General features: G+C 46.2%; 1 protein-coding gene and 1 pseudogene across 1 annotated transcript; both read right to left on the minus strand.

Moving 5' to 3' along the window:
* Positions 1 to 502: 502 nt before the first annotated feature.
* On the minus strand, positions 503 to 23,042 carry LOC142861016 (RNA-binding motif protein, X-linked 2-like; annotated as a pseudogene).
* Positions 22,857 to 24,284, minus strand: LOC142870076 (eukaryotic initiation factor 4A-III-like). The gene has a single exon (XM_076001092.1). It carries the CDS (start codon positions 24,282 to 24,284, stop codon positions 23,067 to 23,069), a length of 1,218 nt encoding a protein of 405 aa, XP_075857207.1. The 3' UTR covers positions 22,857 to 23,066.
* Between the last annotated feature and the right edge of the window lie 483 nt (positions 24,285 to 24,767).

Genomic DNA, 24,767 nt, shown 5'->3' on the forward strand with positions numbered 1-24,767 from the left:
ATATATATAGAAAATATTAGCCGGGCATGGCTAAAATGTCAGCTACCCCAAATCAAATCGGGGCGATTGAAATGCCAGACCGGGTGCATGAAATATCAAGTGATTTCATTACTGCAAGCTTCTTGAGGAAGACTTTGGAGTGGACACCGGATGGTATTTAACAACAAATTTATTTTAGCATATTATGGGGGTACAAGTGTTAAGGTTACATATATTGAACATGCGCCCCTCCCCCCTTGAGTAAGAGCTTCAAGCGTGTCCATCCCCCACACATTGCACATTTTACTCGTTCTGGTTGCATATACCCATCCCCTCCTCCCCCGCCAACGAATTGTGGCTATGTGGCTGTTGAAACTATATGCCTCTCAATGACTCTAACATTCAAGAGATTAAAAGAATTCAGCCCCAGAGGTTTTATACACAAAAATAGGAACAACATAATTGAATTTGACTGCATTTAAAAACAGTTTATTTCCAAATCTACTGAGCAGCTGAACAGGCTTCAGTGCTGCCTGCGGTCCCCGGGATTCTAGGAGTCCCGCTCCGGGGAGCACTGGGCCCTTTTATGCTTGTGGGACCTGTCATGGCTCCTACTTGTATGACTACGCCCTTCAGAACGTCTGTTCTAGCCAGAATGTGTGTCTGAGCTTCGCCCTCTGTCCCTATCCCTGTTCTTTTCTTCTCTTGCCTCCCTCCTGCTTGAGAACTTGTGCTCACGTTTGGGTTTCTCCTCTGGCTCCCTCTCCAGGTCCTGGGCTCCAACACGCCAGGTGGTCCTGGCCTCAGGGGAGGCCGAGTAGCGCTTCCGGCCCTCCTTGGACTCCAGCAAGAAATCAGAGAGTTCAGAAGCTACTGTGCTGCTTAGGGTCATCCTTCTCCTTTATTGCCTTGCTTCCGGGTGATGAAGAGGACGGCTGCTCAGCCTCTACTGCCCGGTCGGTCTTCTCCTTTTCTGTTTTTTGTGGGTTTGTCATCTTCAGAGCCCTCAGACAAACTCGGTGAGGGGGTACGAGCCACACAGCCCTTCTCCCTTTTTTTTTTTATTTGCAAAGATTTTATTATGAACTTTTATTATGAGCTTTTCAAAAGTCACACTTTTAATCTGCCTCTACTACTTTTTCCCTCCAAGAATTCCCCCAAAGCTATACAAAATAGAAATTCATAAATATACATTGAGAATTCTGCAGTTTTTATACAACAATGGGCAGGTCAATGTTTCAAGTTGTCTAACTCTTTCTCAGTGGCTGCCATCCAGAACTGGCAGCAGTACAACCTCTGAAAGTTCAGCAGCAGAAAAGGCAACCCGTTTCCCAATCTCGTGGCACTAGGGCCTGTAGCAGGTGCTGGTGTGGGGCAATGATGAGGAGTGACGACCTGCAGAAAACATTGATTGGGATGACCGCTCCCAGAAGCGATGAGAACAGCAGGCCGGGTTCAGCCATGGCTTGAACCTGGGACTGTATTTAAACTCGCCAGGCCAAGAACTGCCCAGGGCTGAATCACACACTCCAAAGGGTTGGCACAGATTCAGTCTAATTTGGGGAATCCAGTTTTTTCATTATTGTCCCCTCTTCAGTTCCGGGCAAGGGAACAGATTGTCCCAGAGAACAGTGATGCTAGGGGGACACAGCCTGCTGGCAAGCCCCCAAGTTTCTCGAGTTTTCACATTCACCAAGAGAATGGACAATTATGAGATGACTATACTTAAATATGGACCTTAGGGTTCTAACCCAGGGAACAGCGTGTTTATCCAGTGGTAACTTCCAGGTGTTTACAGGCACCTTTCTTCCATCCAAGATCAAAGGATATCAGCCTGCACAGCATCTTCCTTAAAAACTTCTTTTCTGGTTTGTTGAGCACATCCTTTATGAAGCCATCTTTCCCCAGGACGCAGAGGTTGAGCAGATGCAGATCTGCTTCCTGGAGAACACCTCAGCCTAGACTGCGGGCTTCTTGCAGCCCACTCCCACCGCAAGGTGGGAACGTGGCCTTCCGTCCACACCGGCCTTGCGGCAAACCAGCGAACCTTTTCAGCTTTCAGAAGACAAGGCCAAACCCAGCCCTCAGAATCCCACCGCACCAAATCCTTCTCCTACAGCTTAAAAATCTACGTCTCCTTTATCAGTCACAGCATAACACAGTCAACACCCAGGCTCTTGTCAGAAAGCCCTCTTTTCCCGGGAGGGGCAGGACTTGGAAGTTCCCAAAGCACAGGCTCCACAGAGGGACGACAAATGACTGACCAGAGGGGACAGAGAGCACTGCCCCACATCAAACGCCGACCAGAGGATCAGCGCCACTCTGGCATGTCACTGTCCTCCACATGGATGAGAATGTGATGAGCTCCAAGTCCTGCCAGCCCTGGGTCAAAGCTGTGACGTGTGGCCTCCTGTGGCCAGCGTGTTGAGGGGGCGCAGAGTCACTTCCATCAGCTCAGCGGGGCACTTGGAGCCCAGGCGAGGAGAGAAGTAAGAATGAGGTCCTGACATGATAAATTAGTGCGACAAATTGTGAGTCAACAAAAGGGATCCCGACATCCTGAAACTCACCCCGGGCAGGCAGGCAGTGTTCTTGGTATTACAGCAAGCACGGCGGCAAAGAACCCTTCTTTCCTGCCACGTTCCCTGGTCTTCTGGGTTTCAAAGCAATCAAGTCCTATGATAATAAATGAAGTCCCCGGCTGCTGCTACGCCCACGGTACATGCTCGCTGATTAAGAAGCCTCATTATTACCATCTTTTCCTCAACCCAAACATCCAGTGAAAACAGGTCATCTTAATATAAGGTTTGCTATTAAAATCATGGCCAATCACATCCGCAGCCTTGGCTCAGCCACAAAGAGGTCACTCTCTCTTCTGCCCTGCAGTGGCTGTAACTCCTCAGGGGGGTGGTGTCCGGGCCTGTGGACAAGCCAGGCTTCCTTCTCAGCTGAGGAGAGGGACTTCTTCCCGCGGATCTTGGGTTTGAATGAAAAGACAAGACCAAATGGGGAGAAAATCTTTGAAGAAAACATATCTAAAAAAGGACTTGTACCTAAAAGAACTTGTAAAACTTAACAACAGGAAAACAAACAACCCAATTAAAAATGGGTAAGTATCTGAACAGATCCCACCAAAAAAGGTATACAGTTAATCACAGGAAATAAGCATAGAAGAGATGCACAACATCACTTAGCATTAGTGGTCAAAAAAATTAAAACAACTATGAGATAGCCCTAAACACCTATTAGAATGGCTAAAATCTTAAAAGAAAAGAAAGAATTCTAATAGCCATCAAGGCAACATAAACTCCCCATTGCTGGTGGGAATGCACGATGGTATAGACATTATGGATGACAATCTGGCATTTTTGCCCCAAGCTAAATACTATCTCACTCCATGATCCAGAAATCAGGCTCCTGCTTATTCAGACAACTTGTTCAGCTTATCGGCACACAAATATGTACTGCAGCTCTATTCACAATGGTCATAGACTGCAGTAGATCAGGATGTCCTTCAATAGGTAAATGGATAACCAAATCAGGATACATCCATGCAACAAAATACTACTCAGCAATGGAAAGAAATGAATTATCAGCCCATGCAAAGATATGGATGAACTCAAATTTATATTACTAAGAGAAGTCAGTCTGAAGCGACTGTACACTGTAGGATTCCACCTATATGACACTCTGGAAAAGGCAAAACTACAGAGATGGTAAACAGATCAGTGGTTACCAGTGGTTTTTGGATGAAGGAAGTTAGAATTGGAGAAGCATTCTTTAAGATGCTTTAATGGTGGATACCTACCACTATGCATTCATCAAAACCATAGAATTTTACAACCCAATGGATATATAATGTATGCAAATTAAAATAAATTACCTAGGAGGTAGGAGGATGTCAGCATGGAATGTAGAATGGGACAAAGAATCTCCCCACTTTGAAAATGCATGAAACAAACTTACTGCTGGTTGGGGGGAGATGGAGGGCAAAGGCTCTGACCAGAGGGCAACGGTGGTGGGAGGGAGGCTTAACATAACTAGCTCCCTTTCACTTCTGACCCCTGTGGCAATACCCTTTGGGTTAAAAGCTTCTGCTGAGCTCTGCACTTAGGCTAGAAGAAAGGTGACAATTACATCTTTTTCAAAACTAATACCTGGTGAGATAAAACAAGTATACACACAAGTAACCATGCTGTGTTAAAGAATTTTAGGGACATGCTGACCTTCATCCCCCAAAGCTAACTGACCAAGAGCAAAGAAGTTTTACCACCTCCTCAGACCCTCACTGACGCCCAGATGTCTTGGTTACCTTCTGCAGCCCAACCTTCTCTTCCGCTTCCCTTAAGATAAAAAGGAGCCCAACGTTCAAGTTCTAACTGAAGATGGTTCTTTGAGACATTAGTCCACCATCATCTGGGGTTGCTGGCTCTCTGAGTAAAAGTCACTTTTCTTGCCCCAACACCTTGCCTCTGGGCTTATTTGGCTGTCCTATTGCAAGTGGTCCGAGCAGCTTGAACTCCATTACAAAAGCAGCTTTGGAAATGAATGGCTTTCAGAAGGTCAAATAAACTATCCATGAATAGTGCAGTCTATGTTATGAAGTTCTTTGCCACTGGGGTAATAGTTAACCTTTCTGAAACCACTATACTTCTAGTATGGATTTAAAAAATGCATTGCATACAGGGTGGATGGGTGAGAGCCTGGTTTCTCACTGTTGGAGTGGGAGGTTACAGACAAGGAGAGAAGCTAGAATGATGATCCATATATTAATGATTAGAGTTGGAGACATCAATGTGAACTCATGTTTACCTTAACACAGAAACAGATGTTCCAGGACTATACTTGTGAGAATATACACGTGTGTTTCATTGCGCTGTTAGCAGAGTGCACAAAGAAGCAAGGATATTCTTGTAGGATGGCTGTTTGCAAAAAGACAAGACATCACAAGTGTCGACTAGAATATGGAGAAAAGGGAAGGCTTGTACACTGTTCTCGAGAATGTAAAGTTTCTCAAACAACTAAAAATAAAACTACCATATGATCCAGCAACACCACTTCTGGGCATATACCCAAAGGAAATGAAATCAGTATCTTCAGGAAATACCTGCAGTCCCACATCCATCGCAGCATTATTCACAGAAGCCGAGATATGGAAACAACCAAGCATCTGTCAACAGATAAGTGGATAAAGCAAAGGAGAGATATATACATGTGACATAAAATGGAATGTTATTCAGCATTAAAAAATCGGGAAATCCTTGCCATCTGTGACGACATGGACGAATCTGGAGGATATTATGTAGGTGAAATAAGCCAGACACAGAGAGACAAATGCTAGTGATCTCACACACAGGAATGTAAGAAAGTAAAACTCAGAGAAGAAAAATGGTAGAACGGTGGTTGCAGAAGCTGGGGGCAGGGCGGGAGGTTGAGGGCGGAGGGGAGGTGTTGGCCAAAGAGCACAAACGTTCAGTTATAAAACGAGTAAGTTCTGAGTATCTAAGGTACAGCATGGTGACTGTAGTTAATAATACAGTATCCTATGCTTCACATGTGCTCAACAGTAGATCCTAAGTGTTCTCATAACTCACACATGACTATGTGAGCTGATGGATGTGCTAATTAGCTTGTGATAATCATTTCGCAACCTACATGTATATCAAACCACATTGTACGCCTTAAATGCATATGATTTTCATTGTCAGTTACTCAGTAAAGCTGGGGAAAAAGTTTCTCTTGAAGATAAATCTTGTTCAAAAGAGCAGAATGCTCTGGCATGTTTCAAAATGGCGCCTTTCCTCCTCCCCCTGCCGGAAGCATGAGGGGATGTCTCTCCAGTGCTCCCTGTGAGAATCCGGTAGGGCTCCGGGAGTTGGCTGCAGTCAGCGCTCAGACCAGCCGGCGAGCAGCCTCCAGCGTCTCTGCCAGTCACACTTCAGCTCTGCCCTCCTCCGGGCTGCTTCCCAGGAAGGCTGCTGCTCCTGGGTTTCTGCTGCAGTGAATCGTGTTCCTTTCTATTGGACTGCTGGTCTCTTCAGTTTGGGGGCTGAGTTTTGTCCTGTGACCTCCTTTATCTTATGCGTCTAAGATGAATTCCAGATGTAAGTTTTTAATAACATTTTCCAATAAAACAAATCAGAGCTCCTTGGAGAAGTGGATGATAGTGAGACTAGGGCAGCAAACATGCAAGACTGGAAAGCACGGAGTGTCAGGAAATATGGAAGTGCTCAACAAAACAAAACAAAACAAAACAAAACAGAACAAAAGGGGCTAATGGAAAGATCTCACAATGGCCAAAGCGGGAACAATTTGGGCATCAAAATTAATAAGGTAGGGTTAAATTATAACCGAAAGTTTAAAATAACTATCCAGGTGTCCATGTTGGCTTATATGAAAGATTCAACAAACAAGTGGGGTAAATAGAAATCTCTCACACAGAATTCCAAATAATGGATGCAGAAAATCAGCTAATAAGTGTTACTGAGGTCAAATCAGAAGAAGGAGGACAAGCGGTTTGAATCCGAAGAATGAGGATGAGTGGTTTGGGGAGGAAGGAAAGAGACATTTTATTACTTTGCCAGCAAAGGAGGAGACTCCCGTTTGAAATGCCATTCTCCTAATAATCAGCAGAAATACTGAGCTTTCACAGGATGGGCTCTCAGCTTCAGGCAATTACTGTTCAACTACACTTGAGGATTCTGATCTCCTTTAGCACAAATAACAAGACTTATCCTGCCCCTCCCAACCACTGGCCTGAGGCAGGGATACAGGTTTCAGTTCTCAAAAAGGAGTGGAGGATGTTTTAAAGAGACAGAAAATATTTTTGCAGTTTTTATTTTTTTCCAGGCCATTCCTTGTTCTATATTCCCCACTCTCAGTATTTCCCCCTCCATATCTATGGGAGGAGGGGTGACTACTCTGTTATACAAGGAGGTGGCGCCAACTCCCTACTAATGAAGCTTGGGCACTGCAGGATGGTTTCTTCCCAAAGACGACATGCAATAAGGACAGGGAAAAAATTTACCTCCCAGTGGAGAAACCTGAGAAACATAACCTCAGCTGGGTGATCAAAGTTAATGCCAACTGTGATAAGTCATCTTGGGAGAATGTATCCTTGATATTGTGAATGAAATAAAAACCTCAAACTCTGTAAAATAATTTAAAGTTTATTCTGAGGCTCTGACTTGAGGGGGGAGGGAGGGCATGGGCAATGTACTTAACCTTAACACTTGTACCCACATAATATGCTAAAATAAAAAAAATTAAAAATAAAGTTTATTCTGAACTGAGTGTGTGTGACTGACAGCCTGGAGCCCATGATCTCAAGGGGTCCTGAGAAAATGTGCCCAAGGTAGTCCAGTTACAGTTTGGTTTCATGCATTCATGGAGACAAGGATTATATGTAAAATCATAAACCAATACATGAGAGGGGTACATTGGTTTGTCCTGAAAAGGTGGGATATCTCTAAGGGGTTGGGGGTGGGGGTAGGGCTACAGGTTATAGGTGGCTTTAAAGATTTTGATTTGTAGCCGGGCGCGGTGGCTCACGCCTGTAATCCTAGCACTCTGGGAGGCTGAGGCGGGCGGATTGCTCGAGGTCAGGAGTTCGAAACCAGCCTGAGCAAGAGCGAGACCCCGTCTCTACTATAAATAGAAAGAAATTAATTGGCCAACTAATGTATATATATATAAAATTAGCCGGGCATGGTGGTGCATGCCTGTAGTCCCAGCTACTCGGGAGGCTGAGGCAGCAGGATTGCTTGAGCCCAGGAGTTTGAGGTTGCTGTGAGCTAGGCTGACGCCACGGCACTCACTCTAGCCTGGGCTACAAGCGAGACTCTGTCTCAAAAAAAAAAAAAAAAAAAAAAAAGATTTTGATTTGTAATTGCATAAAGAAATGAAGCTTTGGTGGGACAAGGTGGCTCACGCCTGAAATTCTAGCACTCTGGGAGGCTGAGGCGGGTGGATCGCTCAAGGTAGGGGTTCGAATGCACCCTGAGCAAGAGCGAGACGCTGTCTCTACTAAAAATAGAAAGAAATTAATTGGCCAACTAAAATATATAGAGGAAATTAGCTGGGCATGGTGGTGCATGCCTGTAGTCCCAGCTACTCGGGAGGCTGAGGCAGTAGAATCACCTGAGCCCAGGAGTCTAAGGTTGCTATGAGCTAGGCTGACACCACAGCACTGGACATATTCCAGACATATACTGAGATTCAAGTGATCAGTTAAGTAAATTGATGGGCTGCAGGTGTGGTTTAACGCTTGTCTTTTTTTTTTTTTTTTTGGAGACAGAGTCTCACTCTGTTGCCCAGGCTAGAGTGCCGTGGTGTCAGCCTAGCTCACAGCAACCTCAAACTCCTGGGGTTCTATGATATACCTTCTATGATATACCTGACCAGTACTCCTCAACATTGCCAGGGTCATCAAAAATAAGAAAAGTCTGAACAACTAAGCAGCCAGGAAAGCCAAAGGAGCTACCAGTAATGTGTAATGTCGTCTCCTGGATGGAACTCTGAAACAAAAATGGTAAAACTAAGTGTGAATCCTCAGGTTAAGTGCTTTCTTTTCGCTTATGCATATTGCTTGTTTTTAGGAAGTTGGTTTGAGCGGGCTGATGGCAGTAAATTTTGGGATGAAACAAAAGAGCAAGCGCATGGGCACAAGGGGCCAACCAATCAATGTAAAGGTCAAGCGCGTGGACAGGTTATGCACCTAGGGTAGAAAGGGCTCCGTCCCACAGTGCGTGGAATCTTTGTCCCAATGGAGGCCGCTGTATTGGTGCTCTGGGACTTAGACCCTAGCTCGAGCTAGTCAATAAAACTTCTTTTCATGATTCCAGCCTCAGTGACCCTGTCTCTTTGTTCTGTGGTACTACGGTTTTCCGATCTAACATAAGGAAATCTGAATAAAAGGTGGACTTTAGCTTAGAATAAGGAATTAATATTGTTTCATTAATCATAACAAATGTACTATACTGATGTAGGATGTTAATAAGAGAGGAAACTGGGTCTGAACTATGTGGGAAATCTTTGCACTATCTTCCTAAATTTTGTGTAAACCTGAAACTGTTCTGAAATTAAAACTTTATAAAAAACTTGTTATTTTTAAGCTCCTGTTTGTTTCATTAGTTGTACTATTAATTACTAGTAATTGTCACTGATAGCTGGCCATACTTTTTTTTAATAAAAGCACTTATGAATCTGAAAAGTAAATAATATATGATTCCAAATAGTGCCACTCTTACATATTTTTATGTTAAAGTAATAACACATGTACATATTAATAATTATTATATTATTATTACTTTTTTTTTTTTTTTTTTGAGACAGAGTCTCGCTTTCTTGCCTAGGCTAGTGTGAGTGCCGTGGCGTCAGCCTAGCTCACAGCAACCTCAAACTCCTGGGCTCAAGCAATCCTACTGCCTTAGCCTCCCGAGTTGCTGGGACTACAGGCATGAGCCACCATGCCCGGCTAATTTTTTATATATATATATTAGTTGGCCAATTAATTTCTTTCTATTTTTATAGTAGAGACGGGGTTTCGCTCAGGCTGGTTTTGAACTCCTGACCTTGAGCAATCCGCCCGCCTCGGCCTCCCAGAGTGCTAGGATTACAAGCGTGAGCCACCGCGCCCGGCCTTTATTATTACTTTTAACAAAAAGTTGTGTTGCTATTTCCTGGGTTCATGCTCTAATGAGCTGGCTGCCTTTCATCAGGAAAGATGCAGACTTTAGAGAACGTATTTCAATTCATGGCTAAACATTTTCAAAAGAGTGGCTTTATCAAAAATGCTCCAGTGGGGAATTGCTTCATTGTGACTGGACCACTTATTCCAAGGAATCCTTGTTCTCTATTGTGTTTCCATGCATATTGTTTAGCAGGAATGCCAATATTTGCTACTGGAAAAAGATATTCAAAGATTGGAAGAATGTGAACAGAATTTAAGATGACTTGATGTTTCATTGTGATGTTTTATAAAACAGAAGTGTTTAAAAGGAAATACAAACTCATAATTTCCTAGATGATGCTTTGCAGAAAGTGATTAATTCAGAGAAACAAAAATTACAGGACATTTTATGAGTGATTTTAGATGTGGTTATAATCTGTGAAAAAAAGATTTTCCTCTTGGAGGTATTTTTATTGGTAGGAATTATTGGAAGCCCACACATTTCCAAATAGAATGTTTCCAATTTTAGTTGTACTTATAATTACATTGTAGTGTCAATATAGATAGTCATGTAGCTAATAGTGGAAAGGGATCTATGCTTGTATGTGTAATCAAATTAAAAGGAATTTTTAATGTTCCTTGGAAATCATGTTAGACCTGAAAAACAATTGAGATTAACAGAAGTAAAATACTCTTCTGACCTTTCCATTTGTACAGAAGTAGCCCATCGTGAACAAATGTATCATATAAGGTAGGTTCATATTAACCATACTATCATAAAATAGAAGAAAGCTTTATTGACTTTATTCAAATGAAAGAAGAAATGAATATGGTCTAGTTTAGAATATTCTTAAAGAATTAAAAATAGATTATAGGCCAGGCGCGGTGGCTCACGCCTGTAATCCTAGCACTCTGGGAGGCTGAGGCAGGCGGATTGCTCAAGGTCAGGAGTTCGAAACCAGCCTGAGCAACAGCAAGATCTTGTGTCTACTATAAATAGAAAGAAATTAATTGGCCAACTAATATATATAGAAAAAATTAGCCGGGCATGATGGCGCATGCCTGTAGTCCCAGCTACTGGGGAGGCTGAGGCAGCAGGATTGCTTGAGCCTAGGAGTTTGAGGTTGCTGTGAGCTAGGCTGACGCCACGGCACTCACTCTAGCCTGGGCAACAAAGTGACACTCTGTCTCAAAAAAAAAAAATAGATTATAATGACAAAGATGCTTCTCACCAGAGATATGATCATGCACAACTATGGCAGGTGTAGAAGCTGTTATGTCCCCTCCTTTAAAAATTATGCCAAACCTGGGCCTTACCTACATATATATGAACATAAACAGTTTCTGGTTACAATACCAGTAACTGATATAAACACTAGCTACTGGTATTTTATATATTGTAATATATAGTACATATATATCACATGTTACATATATATTACAATATACATAGTTACTGACACAATATTTATATATATCAGTTTATATACTATTAATAATTAAACATGCCATTATATATAATCAGTTATTGGTATTGTACCAGTAACCATACACACCCATGCACACACACAATACTAGTAACTGGGTATTAAGAAATAGTCAAACATAGCAATTCTTTCACCTGAAAACGAAATAGTCTAACAAGCATATTTGAAAAATATAGTATTGTTGATGGGAAAAAAGAGGAAAGGTAGATTAAGAATTCTGTATAACACTACAAATAGAAGACTAATTAAGTCATTTACCCTATCAAACTGGAAATCTAGTGGAAATGAGTGATTTCCTAAAAAAATGTAAATTGCCAAATGGACTCTGAAATAAGGCAAACATAAGTAGGCCAAAGAGCATGACCAGCTGCCACTGGAAAAGCCCTCAGGACCACATGGGTTCGCAGCTAAATGTTAACTGACCTCCAGCTAATTCTGTATTGCAAACGGTCAGGGCTTAGAAAAACAACTAACAAAAGCAACGGGACTGTCCTCAGCTCACTATGTGGTTTGATATGAAAACTTGATAAAGCTAACATAGTTCATTTAATCTAAGGTGCCGATGATTGTCAAAACACACATTACCCACGTACCCTTATGCTGCCCATGAAGCTGACTTTCTTAACAAAAAAAAAGAGAAAGAAATGATGTTGACGCATTTCCTTCCACTAGAGCCAGGGAAGTACAATTGTATTAACAGTAAGTTCTCGGTTGGCAATAATTAATACATTGAAACTCAAAAGCATGTTGCAGATGTTGACAGCTGGGTTTCCCAGGTTTCCAGCGACCTCAGCGCCACAGGAGCCGCCACCGGGACCCCAGCAGCGGACGGGCCGGCGCTGCGCGCCCGCGTGTCTCTGCCCGGCGCCGGCGTTTCTGCCCGGAGCAAACCGGCATCTGCAAGAACCCACGCGGGCCGCGACCGTGCGCCTCAGCGAGGGGAGACTTCTGACAAAAGTGATTACCACGTTCTCTGAGAGAGTAAAGAATAAACCACGTGAGAATGTCCAGGAAAATGAGATCTTCCGTGTTCGCCACTTAAGAAAGACGGCGGGAGAGCGGGTCCCCTCCTCGGCCACCGGGACGGCGACAGGAGGCGCTTCCTCCACGTGGACGCGGCCGCGCACGGCGGGGTCCTGAGGGGACCGGCGGCGCTCGGTGCGCAGGCGGAACGCGCATGCGCTGCGCGGACCGAAGCGGCGGGGTCTGGCGTCTCCTGCCGGCTGTCAGCGCACAGTGCAGGACGAGGGCAGGGCGCGGGAGGAGCCCAGCTCGCTGTTTTGAAGGGTGTGGGCCACTGCAAAGGTCCAAGGGACTCAACCTATCACTAGGCAGCTGATTCACCCCCAGGAATGCTGGCACATGGGGGAGTCAGTGTTGGTGTTTCTGCTGGCACACTGGACACACAGCAGTGGCATCGGCGAGGGAAGACCATGCTGTGAGCCCAGGCGTCACCTCCCTCCCTGCACCACGGACAGCCACTTTGTGCATGAGCCCATGGCCACTGGCAGGGGCGGCTGGGGAAAGAGGCTGACTGCTCTCCACAGAGCAGGTCATTCTGTCCACTTGGTCATCAAAATCCTCCTCTGCAGAGGTCACCCCTTGGAGAACACACATGGCCCACGATGCAGTCGTCTTTCTGATTTATTTTTTCCTGGGTAGAGCCAGTTCTAGAGCTTACAATTGGCCTTTCCTGCCATAACTGTCCTCAGCCCAAGGTCAGAGAGCCAAGGTGGGGATGCTGAAAGTTGCTGAGTACATGTCTATTCCAGCCACACGGTGGTTACAGGGGCACACTTGCCCCACTGCGAGACAGACCTGAGCTAAAACTCCATCTGCCACCTGACCTCCAGGAGCCCCCGCTCTGCTGGACCACAGTGATGTTTTGGATCTCTGAGAATCAGTGTCAGATCAGAGCCAGTGGCCAGTAATGTTCCAAATGTTTAAAAATTTCCCTGTCCCCAAGTTGCAGTCACTTTGGTAACAGTCAGTAGTTCCCTTTGGGGAAGACCAGGAGAACAGCTAACAATATGAATTTTTGGTAAAGTAGCAGCACTCAGCATACTTCCTCAATGTGACCTGTCCCTGACCCCCATCATTTATTTATTTACTTTTTTTTTTTTTTTTTTTAAAGGGCCCCGCACCTGCCCACCCAGCGGGGAGGCAGCGCCACGGAGCCCTATTTATTTACTTTTTTTGAGACAGAATTTCCTTTTGTGCCCAGGCTAGAGTGAGTGCCGTGCCTTGGCATCAGCCTAGCTCACAGCAACCTCAAACTCCTGGGCTCAAGCAATTCTACTGCCTCAGCCTCCCAAGTAGCTGGGACTATAGGCATGCGCCACCATGCCTGGCTAATTTTTTGTATATATATTTTTAGTCAGTCAATTAATTTCTTTCTATTTTTCTAGAGGCAGGGTCTCACTCAGGCTGGTTTCAAACTCCTGACCTTGAGGGATCCACCCGCCTTGGCCTCCCAGAGTGCTAGTATTACAGGCGTGAGCCACCACGCCTGGCCCCACCCCCATCATTAAGAGGTGGTGAGTCTGTAAACTTACTCAAGTCTCCAAATTTATTGAGGGCTGTGAATCTGTGTTTTGTCAATTCAAGTTAGTCTTCTATTGAGTTGACCTAGAATTCTTCCTTTTTTACAGAAAAAAGAAGAATTTGGTGTTGCCCATCTAGTTCTCTCCTATGGGTACCATGAACGACTGCCCAAGGCCACAGGTGCCTGTGCATCAGACCATTCTGATTCCTGTGTAACCACAACCACCTTGTCTTTGGGGGCAAAGGAAGCCCCATGGCATCTGCCACCCCAGGATCTGATTACCCTTGTGGCAGTTCAATGTCCCAGGCCAGTGGCAGCAGTTCCCACTGGAAAGTCTGGCCTGCTGAGAAGAGTGAGCTCAGAGCTCTCTGTGATACTGGGCTCCCCTCACGACGTCATTCCTCACGGTTGTTATGTCTCTGGACCCTCTGTGTGAGTGGGCAGGTCTGACACCATAAATCCACACTAGCATTCCAGCCTCCCTAAGCCTTTGCAAACTTTCCTCTAGAGCAAATCAAGAAAGTCGTGACACCTCAACTTCGTTTATCTTAGGTCACCTCTGGTTCTGTTTCAGCCAAACCAACCAACCTAACAAGCGCTCAGAGCCCTCTCTAAACCTTTGACCTGCAACCCAGAATCCAGAATCTCTGTTTAGTGGGCCCACGTCCCTAAAGCCCCCCTCATCCAAGTTTATGTCACCTCCACTGTGATGCACGCAACAGCCATTCCCACACACCTTCTTCAGATTTCTTTCTGTGTGTTTATATGCAGATGTGCATAGAAAGGGGGGAAGACAGAGATTTTAATGAATTGGCTCATGTGGTCCTGGGGCTAACAAGGCTGTCATGTGCAGGGCAGGCTTTAGGCTAGAAACCCAGGCAGGACTTCGTGCTGCAGTGAATGCATGATACATGGGAACAACGTCACACAGTGCTTCCATGGCAACACTTAGATTGATGAGTGATTAAATAACTCACTACTGTAATCTAGCTAAGTTGTCACAAAGCCAGTTAGTTGTCAGAAATCTATTTAGTTGTCACTAACCATCACAACCACGTGAAGGTAGTCACTGATTAGAGGTCTAACCCAAGGAGCGGAGATATGTTTGTAGATCCCAGAGGCTGGGGAGGAGCGACGCCACAGAGTGAGAGACAGGTGCCCACGGAGGCCCCAGAGGGAATCTGTTGTTCGCTAAACAGTGCACGTAAACTCAACATGAGCCATGCAGTCTCCCACTGTGCACATGGGGACCCCATCCTTGTGCTCAGTTGAAGTGTCATGAGTCCGTTTGGGTGAAAGGGATAATCACATCTAAAGGAAGAAAGAAAAACAAGCCCACTGAATTGATGTCTTACCATGAATGGGACATTGGGCTTAGAATCTTCATTTTATATTTTTCACAACACTGAGAGATAAGCATTGTCATCTGCACTTTTACTGAGGAATTTGACATTCAAGAAAATTAAATCACTTGCCCAAGAATGAGTGGCAGAACAAGTCTTCATGACTCTGAGATCTTGTTGGTTGCTGTACACACCTGGCCCCAATATTGGTGTCAAGACCTGCCCTATTCTCAGATGGAGCCAGACCCTGGCAGATCACACTGGACTCCTTCCAGGGGACTCTGGCTTGAGGGGACATCAGGTGGGACGACGGGGTCACAGGCATCAGAGACCTCAACCTCAAGATCAACAGTGCATTGAGCACCACAGTAGTCTTGAAAGAAAAAAAAAAAAAAAAAAAAAAAAAAAAGATCAACAGTGCAGGAGGAGGCCATGGCTCTGAATAGCATCTGCACGCACATGCCACTTAGATGTTGCATGTCTGTGTGCTCTCCCTCTGTCTCTCTCGTCTCTCTTCTAGGGCTGAGCCCACACTGGACACAGCTGCTTCCACGTCTGTCACACACTACGACTGCTTTCCTTTCTGCCGGACTATAAAAACTCCTCTCCGTGTCTCCTTCTGTCCCTGGTCACACTGTGCACTTCCTTTCTCACCTTCCTCAAAGAACTACCAGGGGAGGAAAAGGGTGGCTCTGAGCAGTAAAAGCCAGGGTCCCTGTGGCCAGCAGAGGCACAGGAAGGGCTGCATGGTTTTTCCTCAACACCCAAGGCACAGGGTCTTGGCTGGGTTGCGGTTCCAAGCTGCCTGCTTTCCCACTGCCTGTGTCTGTGAGCTCTGGTCAACCCCAATCTCCTGATGGGCCATAGCCTGCACTAAGCCTTCAGGGATGGCCCCGTGACCTGCAGTAGCTTTGCCTGGTTTGCGTGGGGGAGAAGCTTTGCCTGGTTTCCTGGGTTTACAAAGGAAATGGTCTAAATCCACTCTGTACATTCTGTAGCCACACTTGCTGGGTTGCTGACCCTTCATCGCTTCTGTCACTCTAGACAGATGAGGGAGCTGGCAGCTGCACAAACCCAGCTCCTCACCTCTGAAGCCAAATAACCCTGGCAGACGTCTTACCCTCCCTGGGCCTCAGTCTCCCTATCCGTGTCATGGGAATGACAATCTATGCTAGGGTGCTGGGGGATTAGGTGGGGCTATGTGAGCACCTCTTGTGATTGTGAAGACGGATACAGATGTTTATCCACAGGCCTGTGAAGGTCAAGTGAGAGAATAAATGCAAATTAAATTGGAAATTAAAATGGTAAGAAAACAAAACATCATTGACAGTTCTGAGCCTTTCTAAGGGAGCTTTCTACAATCCTGAGTCCTTTCTATGTCTGAGTCCACTTGTACTGATGAGTCATTCTGCCAACAGTCTGACACTCGTGTGATAAGCTGGACATCAGAGTCCCATCAGAACAGACGCAGACCCCCGCAACAGGGCAGGGCGTCCTGAGGGTCCTGCCCCTGCCGTGAGGCATTAACCCTTTAGATGCCAGACCAGGGGGTGGTCCGGGTGCTCCAGGGGAGGGCGATGGCTTCTGAAATGGCTCTCAGGGGTTTCAAGGCAGTGGCTATTCATGAACAGTGGAACTTCAGTACTGTCACAACCCTGCTGTCTCACAGGTTCTTGAAAAGCCATTTCTATGACCTATGACAGACTTACTATGTCCAACAGCTTGCAAAAATGTTCCAGGCTAATGAGAAAAATCTCTCTGTGCCCCAGACAGAAGACGTGAGATGCCGATCCTACGAATGCAGACTTGCAGGACACGTGACCAGTGAGAGAGGTTCATTCCAGGCCAGGGACAGAAACCTGGCCTGATCCCTGCAGTGACCAATACTGCAAGGGGAGAAGGTGTGTGCACCTGAGGTGTGGGGGGCTGGCTTCCACGTCAGGAGAGGAGGGGTCTCCCCCCAGTCCTTCCCTACTCTTGCCCCAGGGCCTGAAATGCCCCTCTGATGTGACCTCCTCTGGCCCTGCAAGGGCCATGCCCTGTCCAGCTGGTGTCTTGGGGGACTAGCTGCAGCCAGTCAGAGCGAGGCCAGGAAGAGCCAGGCTCCGGGTGGGTTTAGGGTGGCGAGGGGCCGGGGACCACACGCTCTGTGATTTCCCAGAAGCAGGATCTGAGAGGTACTAGAGGGAGCTTGGTGTCCTTGGAGACCAGTAGGGGACCTTAACCAATATTAAACTAAAAAGCTAAAATAGTCTTTATGTGTATGTATACATATATATATACACACACACATGTATATGTACATAGAAATATTTTTCTCTTTGTGTGTATTTGAAGAAGAATACTTCTTGTAATAAAAGAACAATCAATTGTAGCTATTCATAGCTGTGACCCTGTGGTAGAATGAAGTCATAATTCAATGTGAGTTTGAGAATCTTTTACATATTTTTGTGAGCAATTCCAGTATCTCCTTCTATGAATAACCTCTTCGTATATTGTAGTCCTCTGCTATTTTATCATCATTACTACAGATAACTAAAATAACCTAGTGTTGTTTCGGTTAACTTGTTTACCAGAACAACACTATATATGCATCATAAACATTTAATGTGGCTGTGTACTCCACAGTTTGTTTATATTCTTGAGAAATATTTTGACTATTCTTGGCTATTTCATGCCAAGCTATATAATGCCATTTTCAAAAAGTGGGAAGTAAATTGCAATGACTATTGTTGAAACTAGAAAGGGAGAGAAGGTTAAAACTATCACAATCTTCATTTTACACTCTGCCTTCTTCTAGAAGGAATCTGACATGGAGAGATTCAGTAGCAGGCTCACATTCCACAGGGAGAAAGGCAGCTCCAGGGCCTGTCAAATGGCACCGAAATCACATCCTCTCTGTGGGCAGCAGCCAGGTAGGATTTGGAAGGTGCAGGGACAAAGTGCTCCCTCTGCTGGGCAGGATGCATTTCAACGTGTTTCATTTTAAGTTCTATTTGCATTACTGCCCTCCTAGTTTGGAAAACTCTGACTCACTGGGTGTTGTTTTAGATAAGCTTTACTCAGTGCCCCAGGCAGAAGTAATTACTCTGTCTAATGACACACATGGTAACTCCCCGATAGTCTGTCACACTACATAGAGATCATCTCAGCCTCCCCCATTAGTCTGAGGAGGAGCAAACATGGTCTGATTCATTTCTGTACCCCCATCTGCTGGGGCTTGAACATAGTGCCCCTCAAAGACTGGAACAAATGTATTAGCTGATGAGTTATTTTCAACTTCATTTGTCAGATCTGGAAAGCCCACACCACACGGAGATATCCGTTTTGGCTTTACATGCCAAGGCTGCTTTTGCCTCAGGGCCTTTGCACATGTCCTGCCCTCTGCCTAGAACACCCTCTGTCTGGGTCTCTGTCCGCTGTTCTTTCAGTGTTCAGTGTGAATGATACCATCTGCAGATATGCTTCTGATCTTTCCATCTAAATCACACTTCTTCAGATGAAATGATGACACAAGAAACGAAAACAAGAGGAATCACCAGGGAGCGTATGATTCAATGCCAAATGAGGCCAAGAGTGAACAATAAAAATTATTTAGGAGTTTGAGGATTGGAGAATTTACTGTGAACTAGGGAGCTAGACCAGGCTTCATATAAGAGAGAGAATATAAGAGGAGCCTTCAGGGTGAGTTAAGAACACAGTGGATAGGGCCAAGTGCGGTGGCTCACGCGTGTAATCCTAGCACCCTGGGAGGGCGAGTGGGCGGATTGCTTGAGGTCAGGAGTTCGAAACCTGCCTGAGCAAGATCGAGACCCCCTTCTCTACTATAAATAGAAAGAAATTAATTGGCCAACTAATATATATGGAAAAAATTAACCAGGCACGGTGGCGCATGCCTGTAGTCTCAGCTACGTGGGAGGCTGACGCAGGAGGATTGCTTGAGCCCAGGAGTTTGAGGCTGCTGTGAGCTAGGCTGACACCACAGCACTCACTCTAGCCTGGGCAATAAAGCGAGGCTCTGTGTCAAAAAATAAAAACAAGAATGCAGTGGATAGAAAGTTAGGTGGGATGATCATGCAGAGCTGTGGGCGGGGCTGCCAGTCACACGAGATGCTTCATGGGGTCGAAATCCAACGTCTGCTCTGCCCACCAAGCTCACTGCCGCTGAGGCGTGTCCACCAGAGGAGGGTGCTTTTGCCGACTGGATCACAGGCTCCCAGGGATGGTGGAGGCTCTGTACCGAGACAGGCGATGAGGACACGTGCAGCGCAAGTGGAGTTGAGAAGAGGGTCAACATCAGCCTCTTCAAGGGGGCGGGGAGCAGGCTGGACTGGCTGAAGCCCAGCCTTGGGGGAAGGGAGGGCAGGAAACAAGGTCCAAGCGTCAGGTCTCCAGCCACAGCACCATCGGACTTCTCGGGAAACTAAAAAATGTGTTCGTAGAAAATCCAGCCCCATCTGAGACTCCTCCAAGAGAAGCTTCAGTTGTGGTTACTGAGGAGCAAAGAGCAGGTTAGAATTAGGGAAGAGATTATTACCACGAATATGCAAGTGTAGCTCTCTGCAGGAGTTCTCTCCTTTTCTTTCACGGGACTCACCAAAGCTTAGAGTTTTCCTTGTTTGTTCCCGTGTTATGGTCCGTCTCACCAGCCAGTCCCGGTGCCAGAAGTCAGGGACGCATCGCTCTTGTTGACCAGGATGTCCCAATGCCTAGTTCAGTGCCTGACAGCGAGGTGGCTTTCAGGAACTATTTCTTCCATGAATGAACTGTCCAGATTTTCAACAGTAAGCAGACAGTTAAGTGAGTTATGGCAAATGCTGTCAAGGACAGTTTTAGCTGCTTAGGGAAAAGTAGATGATGAGACATTAAGGGAACTGGCACAAGCATTGTAATTCCAGTGCTTACAAACTGCTCTGCATAAGCAGAGCCTGGAGGGATACAGAGATGAACTGGAACAGCTGTGGTGCAGGGGACATGTGTGCTTGCTTTCAATTTTCCTCTCAGTTTGGCAACTGTGGCAACCTTGTGTGTGGCTCTTCCTATCCTTGAACTCTGCAACCAGCCCCCTTTCTAGAACTTGCTGCTAAGAATCAGAAAGACAAAGCTGTGTGCAGTAATCTGTTGTTGGTGAGTAACCTCTCTGTGACAGCCCTGTAGTAAATGTTTTGCATACATCATGTCATTTGATCTCCACAGCAGCTCCGGGAGGGGTCCCATTTTTAACCACGTTTTACAGCTGATGAAGGAAATTGCTACCCACAGAATCACTTGCCCAAGTCACACAGCTAATAAAGGCAAAACAGAATTCGAACTCAGAACTGTCTGACCCAGCACCTAGCTCCCAACACCCACACCAAGCCTTTCTCTACAAAAATACTCAACATACATTTAAAACATAATTGAGTCCGTATTTATGCATATATACATCAATATATAGATAGATAGATAGATGTATACACATTACACATATACACACATACACATTAATCCTCAGGTGAAAATACTAATAGAGAAAAACATAGAAGCAAATATGCCAATAACCCAGTGGTTATTCTGGGTGATGGAATTAAGGGTAACATTTTCTTCTTTAATCTTTTATATATTTTCCCAATTTTCTACAGTGAGCATATATTGCTGTGATAACTGGAAAGTCAATGTAATTCTTAAATTAAAATTTACCCTTCGGCTGGGTGCAGTGGCTCACGCCTGTAATTCTAGCACTCTGGGAGGCTGAGGTGGGAGGATCGCTCAAGGTCAGGAGTTTGAGACCAGCCTGAGCAAGAGTGTGACCCCCCTGTCTCTACTAAAAATAGAAAGAAATTGTCTGGACAACTAAAAAAATATATATATATACACACACACACACATATATATATATATATATATATATATATATACACATACCTACATATATATATTAGCCGGTCATGGTGGCACATGCTTCTAGTCCCAGCTACTTGGGAGACTGAGGCAGGATTGCTTGAGCCAAGGAGTTTAAGGTTGCTGTGAGCTATCCTGATGCCACGGTACTCTTCTCCGGGCGACAGAGCGAGACTCTGTCTCAAGACAATTTATTTTAGTTGTTTTTCTGTTGCTTTTACAGCAAGTCCATTTGCGGGGGCCGGGGGGTGGGGAGGAGGGGAGGAAGGGACCCTTTTGGGGAGAGAGGTGTGGGCAACTTTTACTTCAGTCTCCTGTTTCTGCCCTGTTAGTATCAGAATTAGCCGCCAGGGGGCGCCCGAGGTCCACCTTTTAAGAGCCGGAGCGGGCTGCGGTGCGGGGAAGGTCCCAAGGCTGTGAGAACCTGAGCAGCTCCCGCTGAGCTGTCTGTAAACACACAGGCTTTGCACCTCTGGGTTTTTGCTGCTGTTGCTCCCTCTGCCTGGTGCACCCCACGCCACCTGGCCTCCTGTCTGCTCAGTTGATCCTTAAGGCCCATGTTCAAAACCTCCTCTTCTCCTTACACAGTGGATGGCTGAGCACCAGCGAGCCCCCAGGCCCTGGAAGGGCTTTGATCAGTCTTGATGAATGAGCAAAAGCTTCCCATGCAGTTTCAGGCTAACTTTTTCTCCAATCGGTTGTTTCTTTTCGAATGACAATAACAGCCATTGTTCATTGAGCACATCTGTGTGTCAAGCCCTGTTGTGTATTACAGCATTTAATTTATCTTCCCCAAGGAGGCTGAACGTGAAGGCTGAAGCTGACTGCCTAGGTTCAAGTTTCACTTCTCCCGCTTCCTGGCTGGTTGTGTTTAAGTAGGTTACCTAGCCCTTCTTTCCTCAACTGTGAAAAGGTGAAAATGATAGTATCCACCTCCTAGTGTTACTGTTGGCTTGAGGACGAAACGAGCCACCACTTGCAAAAGTAGTTAGAACAGAAATGGATAGCATAGGTGCCCTCCATAACCTGTCCAGTTCTGTTACGTTCCTGTGTCCCTTTCGATTTCCTGCTTCCTAGAAGGCAGTCTGCCATTCCGTACTCTGACCTGCATCTGTGGCTACACTCACATGCCAAGCTGCATTTCTGTCCCCACCAGACCAGGAGCTCCTGGAAGACCGGTGTGCCAATGATTCAGTTCTTGGGTCCCCAACACCGGGCCTGGCACAGAATAGGTTGTTGATGGAATTGGATTATTTAGCCCAGGAACTGTTGCCTTGGGACTTACAGTTCTGTATTTACAATTCTGTCAAGGGGGATAGGGAAGAAGGAGGAAGTTATCACAACAAAATGGAGTTTTGACATTTTTATTAAAAGATAACATACATACAGAAAAGTTCAATGGGTTTTCATTCACTAAACATACCCATGAAACCAACACCCAGATCAAGAATCAGAACACCCCTGGCATCCTGGAAGCCCCACCCTACGGTAACCACTTTGAAACCCATCTCAACACGTGTGAGCACGACATCCGACAGTGCGGGCTGAGTCCTGGCTGTGTGCTCACAGTGAGACTCGGCACTCCTCCCAATTTCTGAAATGCAGCTCTGCAGCATCTCTGTCAATGTTTCCACGGATGCTTTTTCGGCGCTCTCAAACCCTGCCTCTGTGAGCAAGGAGCTCACAACCATTTGCAGTGTTCTCCTCCGGGCCAGATGGTAGTTACCAGCAGGGTTAGGAGACTGTTTACTTCCTGATCTCGTTCCAGAGCCGCTAGCCCCGGCCGCGGCCGCCGCGTCGGCCATCTTGCTCTGGCGTGGCGTGACAGCCCTTCTCTTAGAAGAACTGGGTGATGTGCCTAGAGTACTCCGAGTCCTTGGGAGGCCGGTAGTGAGATACATGATCCACTCGGATAGTTCGCCCTTTAATCTTTTTTTTTTTTAAAGTTTTAAATGTTTAATGAAAAAGACTTGCAGCAATGCATTATTTACATGTGGCTAAGAAAAGTCAGCCGCAGCAGCCTCGAGCTTTTCCTGGGGGCACTATGAGAAGGGATTTCACATAAACCCCTTTAATGGAAGCTGACCCTAAGTGTTTCCAAACAGGACCACAAAATATGTGAAACACCTCCAACCCATCTACAGCGCAGTGGGACTGTTTCTTCAGAGCAGATCGGCAACGTTCACAGGCATTTCATCAATCTGAGTGGAGTAGTACTGTTCAGTATCTCGGAGGATGCGGATGTCGTCGTTCTTTACAAAATTGATGGCCACACCCTTTCGACCATATCGACCTGACCTCCCAATTCTGTGTATGTACAACTCTCTGTTATTGGGCAGGTCGTAGTTAATGACGAGGGACACCTGCGGGACATCCAAGCCCCTGGCCCAGACGTCTGTGGAGATGAGCACTCGGCTGGCGCCGGCCCGGAACTCCTTGGCGACGCACTCGCGCTCCTTCTGCGGCATGTCTCCGTGCATCGAGCACACGGTGAAGTTGGCTTCTCTCATCTTCTCTGCCAGCCAGTCAACCTTCCTCCTGGTGTTACAGAAGATGACCGCCTGCGTGATGGTCAGTGTGTCGTAGAGATCACACAGGGTGTCAAACTTCCACTCTTCTCTTTCCACTGCCACAAAAAACTGTTTGACGCCTTCCAGAGTCAACTCATCACGTTTTAGCACGATGCGGATGGGGTCCGTCATGAACTTGGTGGTCATTTCCAGGATTTCCTGGGGCAGCGTGGCACTGATAAGGACCACCTGTGTGGCCGGAGGCAGGTACCTGTACACGTCATAAATCTGGTCTTTGAAACCTTTATTCAACATTTCGTCAGCCTCATCCAAAACCAACATCTTGATAGCTCGTGTCCTTAAACTTCTTCGACGAATCATATCGAAGACGCGCCCTGGTGTGCCTGCGACGACGTGCTGTCCGTAATCCAGCCTCCTGATGTCCTCGCCCACATTGGTGCCCCCGATGCAGGCGTGGCACTGGACGTTCATGTAGTCGCCGAGAGCAAGCAGGCCCTTCTGGATCTGCACGGCCAGCTCTCGCGTGGGGACCAAGATCAGAGCCTGGGTCTCACGAACCTGAGTATCCAAGCACTGAAGGACTGAAATAGTGAAGGTGGCTGTTTTACCTGTGCCAGACTGAGACTGTGCGATGACGTCTCTCCCTTTGATTATCTGCTTGGTAGCTCGCTGTTGGATCGCTGAAGGGTTTTCAAACCCGTAGGCGTAGATGCCGCGCAGCAGGTCCTCCCGCAGGCCCATAGAGTCGAATGTGGGGGTCACGTCCACCTCCTCGCTGGTCTCGAATTCCACTGTGCTCATGTCTGCCTCTTTGAGTAGCTTCTTCTGCGTCGAGCCTGAGGTCGCCATGGTGACAAAACACAGATGATGTCGCCTTCAGTCAATTTTAAAGAAGCCCTCTCAGGAAGATCCAGGCGCTGTCCTTGTACTCGGAGTGCCAGGACACCTTATCTGGCACCCCAAGCTGGACCTCTCGCTCATTGAGCTCGCTGATCAGCGTCACCTTAAAGGGTTCACCTTAGCAGGTTCCCGGTCGTCCCAACTGCTCAGCTTCCAGAGGAGGCTGCCTTCTCTCCAGTCTTATATACGGTTCTTGGATCACACGTAACCAATCACCTATGAGCATGCAAGATTATCCGATTAATGGTGGGATTAGTAGGATCAGCCAATAAGCTTCTCATGAATCCAATCTGCAGTGGATTTTGCCTCAGGGCCCCCAGGCGGGGGCTTTTCCCTATCATTAGGATCAGCCATAAACTTCACAGGTATCCAATCAGTGGATTGTGGATTTTGCCACAGGGCTCCCAGGTGTGGGGGCTTTTCCCTATCGTA

The sequence above is a fragment of the Microcebus murinus genome, chromosome 3 (assembly GCF_040939455.1).
Source record: "Microcebus murinus isolate Inina chromosome 3, M.murinus_Inina_mat1.0, whole genome shotgun sequence".
Taxonomy (NCBI): domain Eukaryota; kingdom Metazoa; phylum Chordata; class Mammalia; order Primates; family Cheirogaleidae; genus Microcebus; species Microcebus murinus.

Excerpts from the sequence above, each read along its gene's own strand:
- LOC142870076 (XM_076001092.1), bottom strand. The coding sequence starts at position 24,284 with ATGGCGACCTCAGGCTCGACGCAGAAGAAGCTACTCAAAGAGGCAGAC.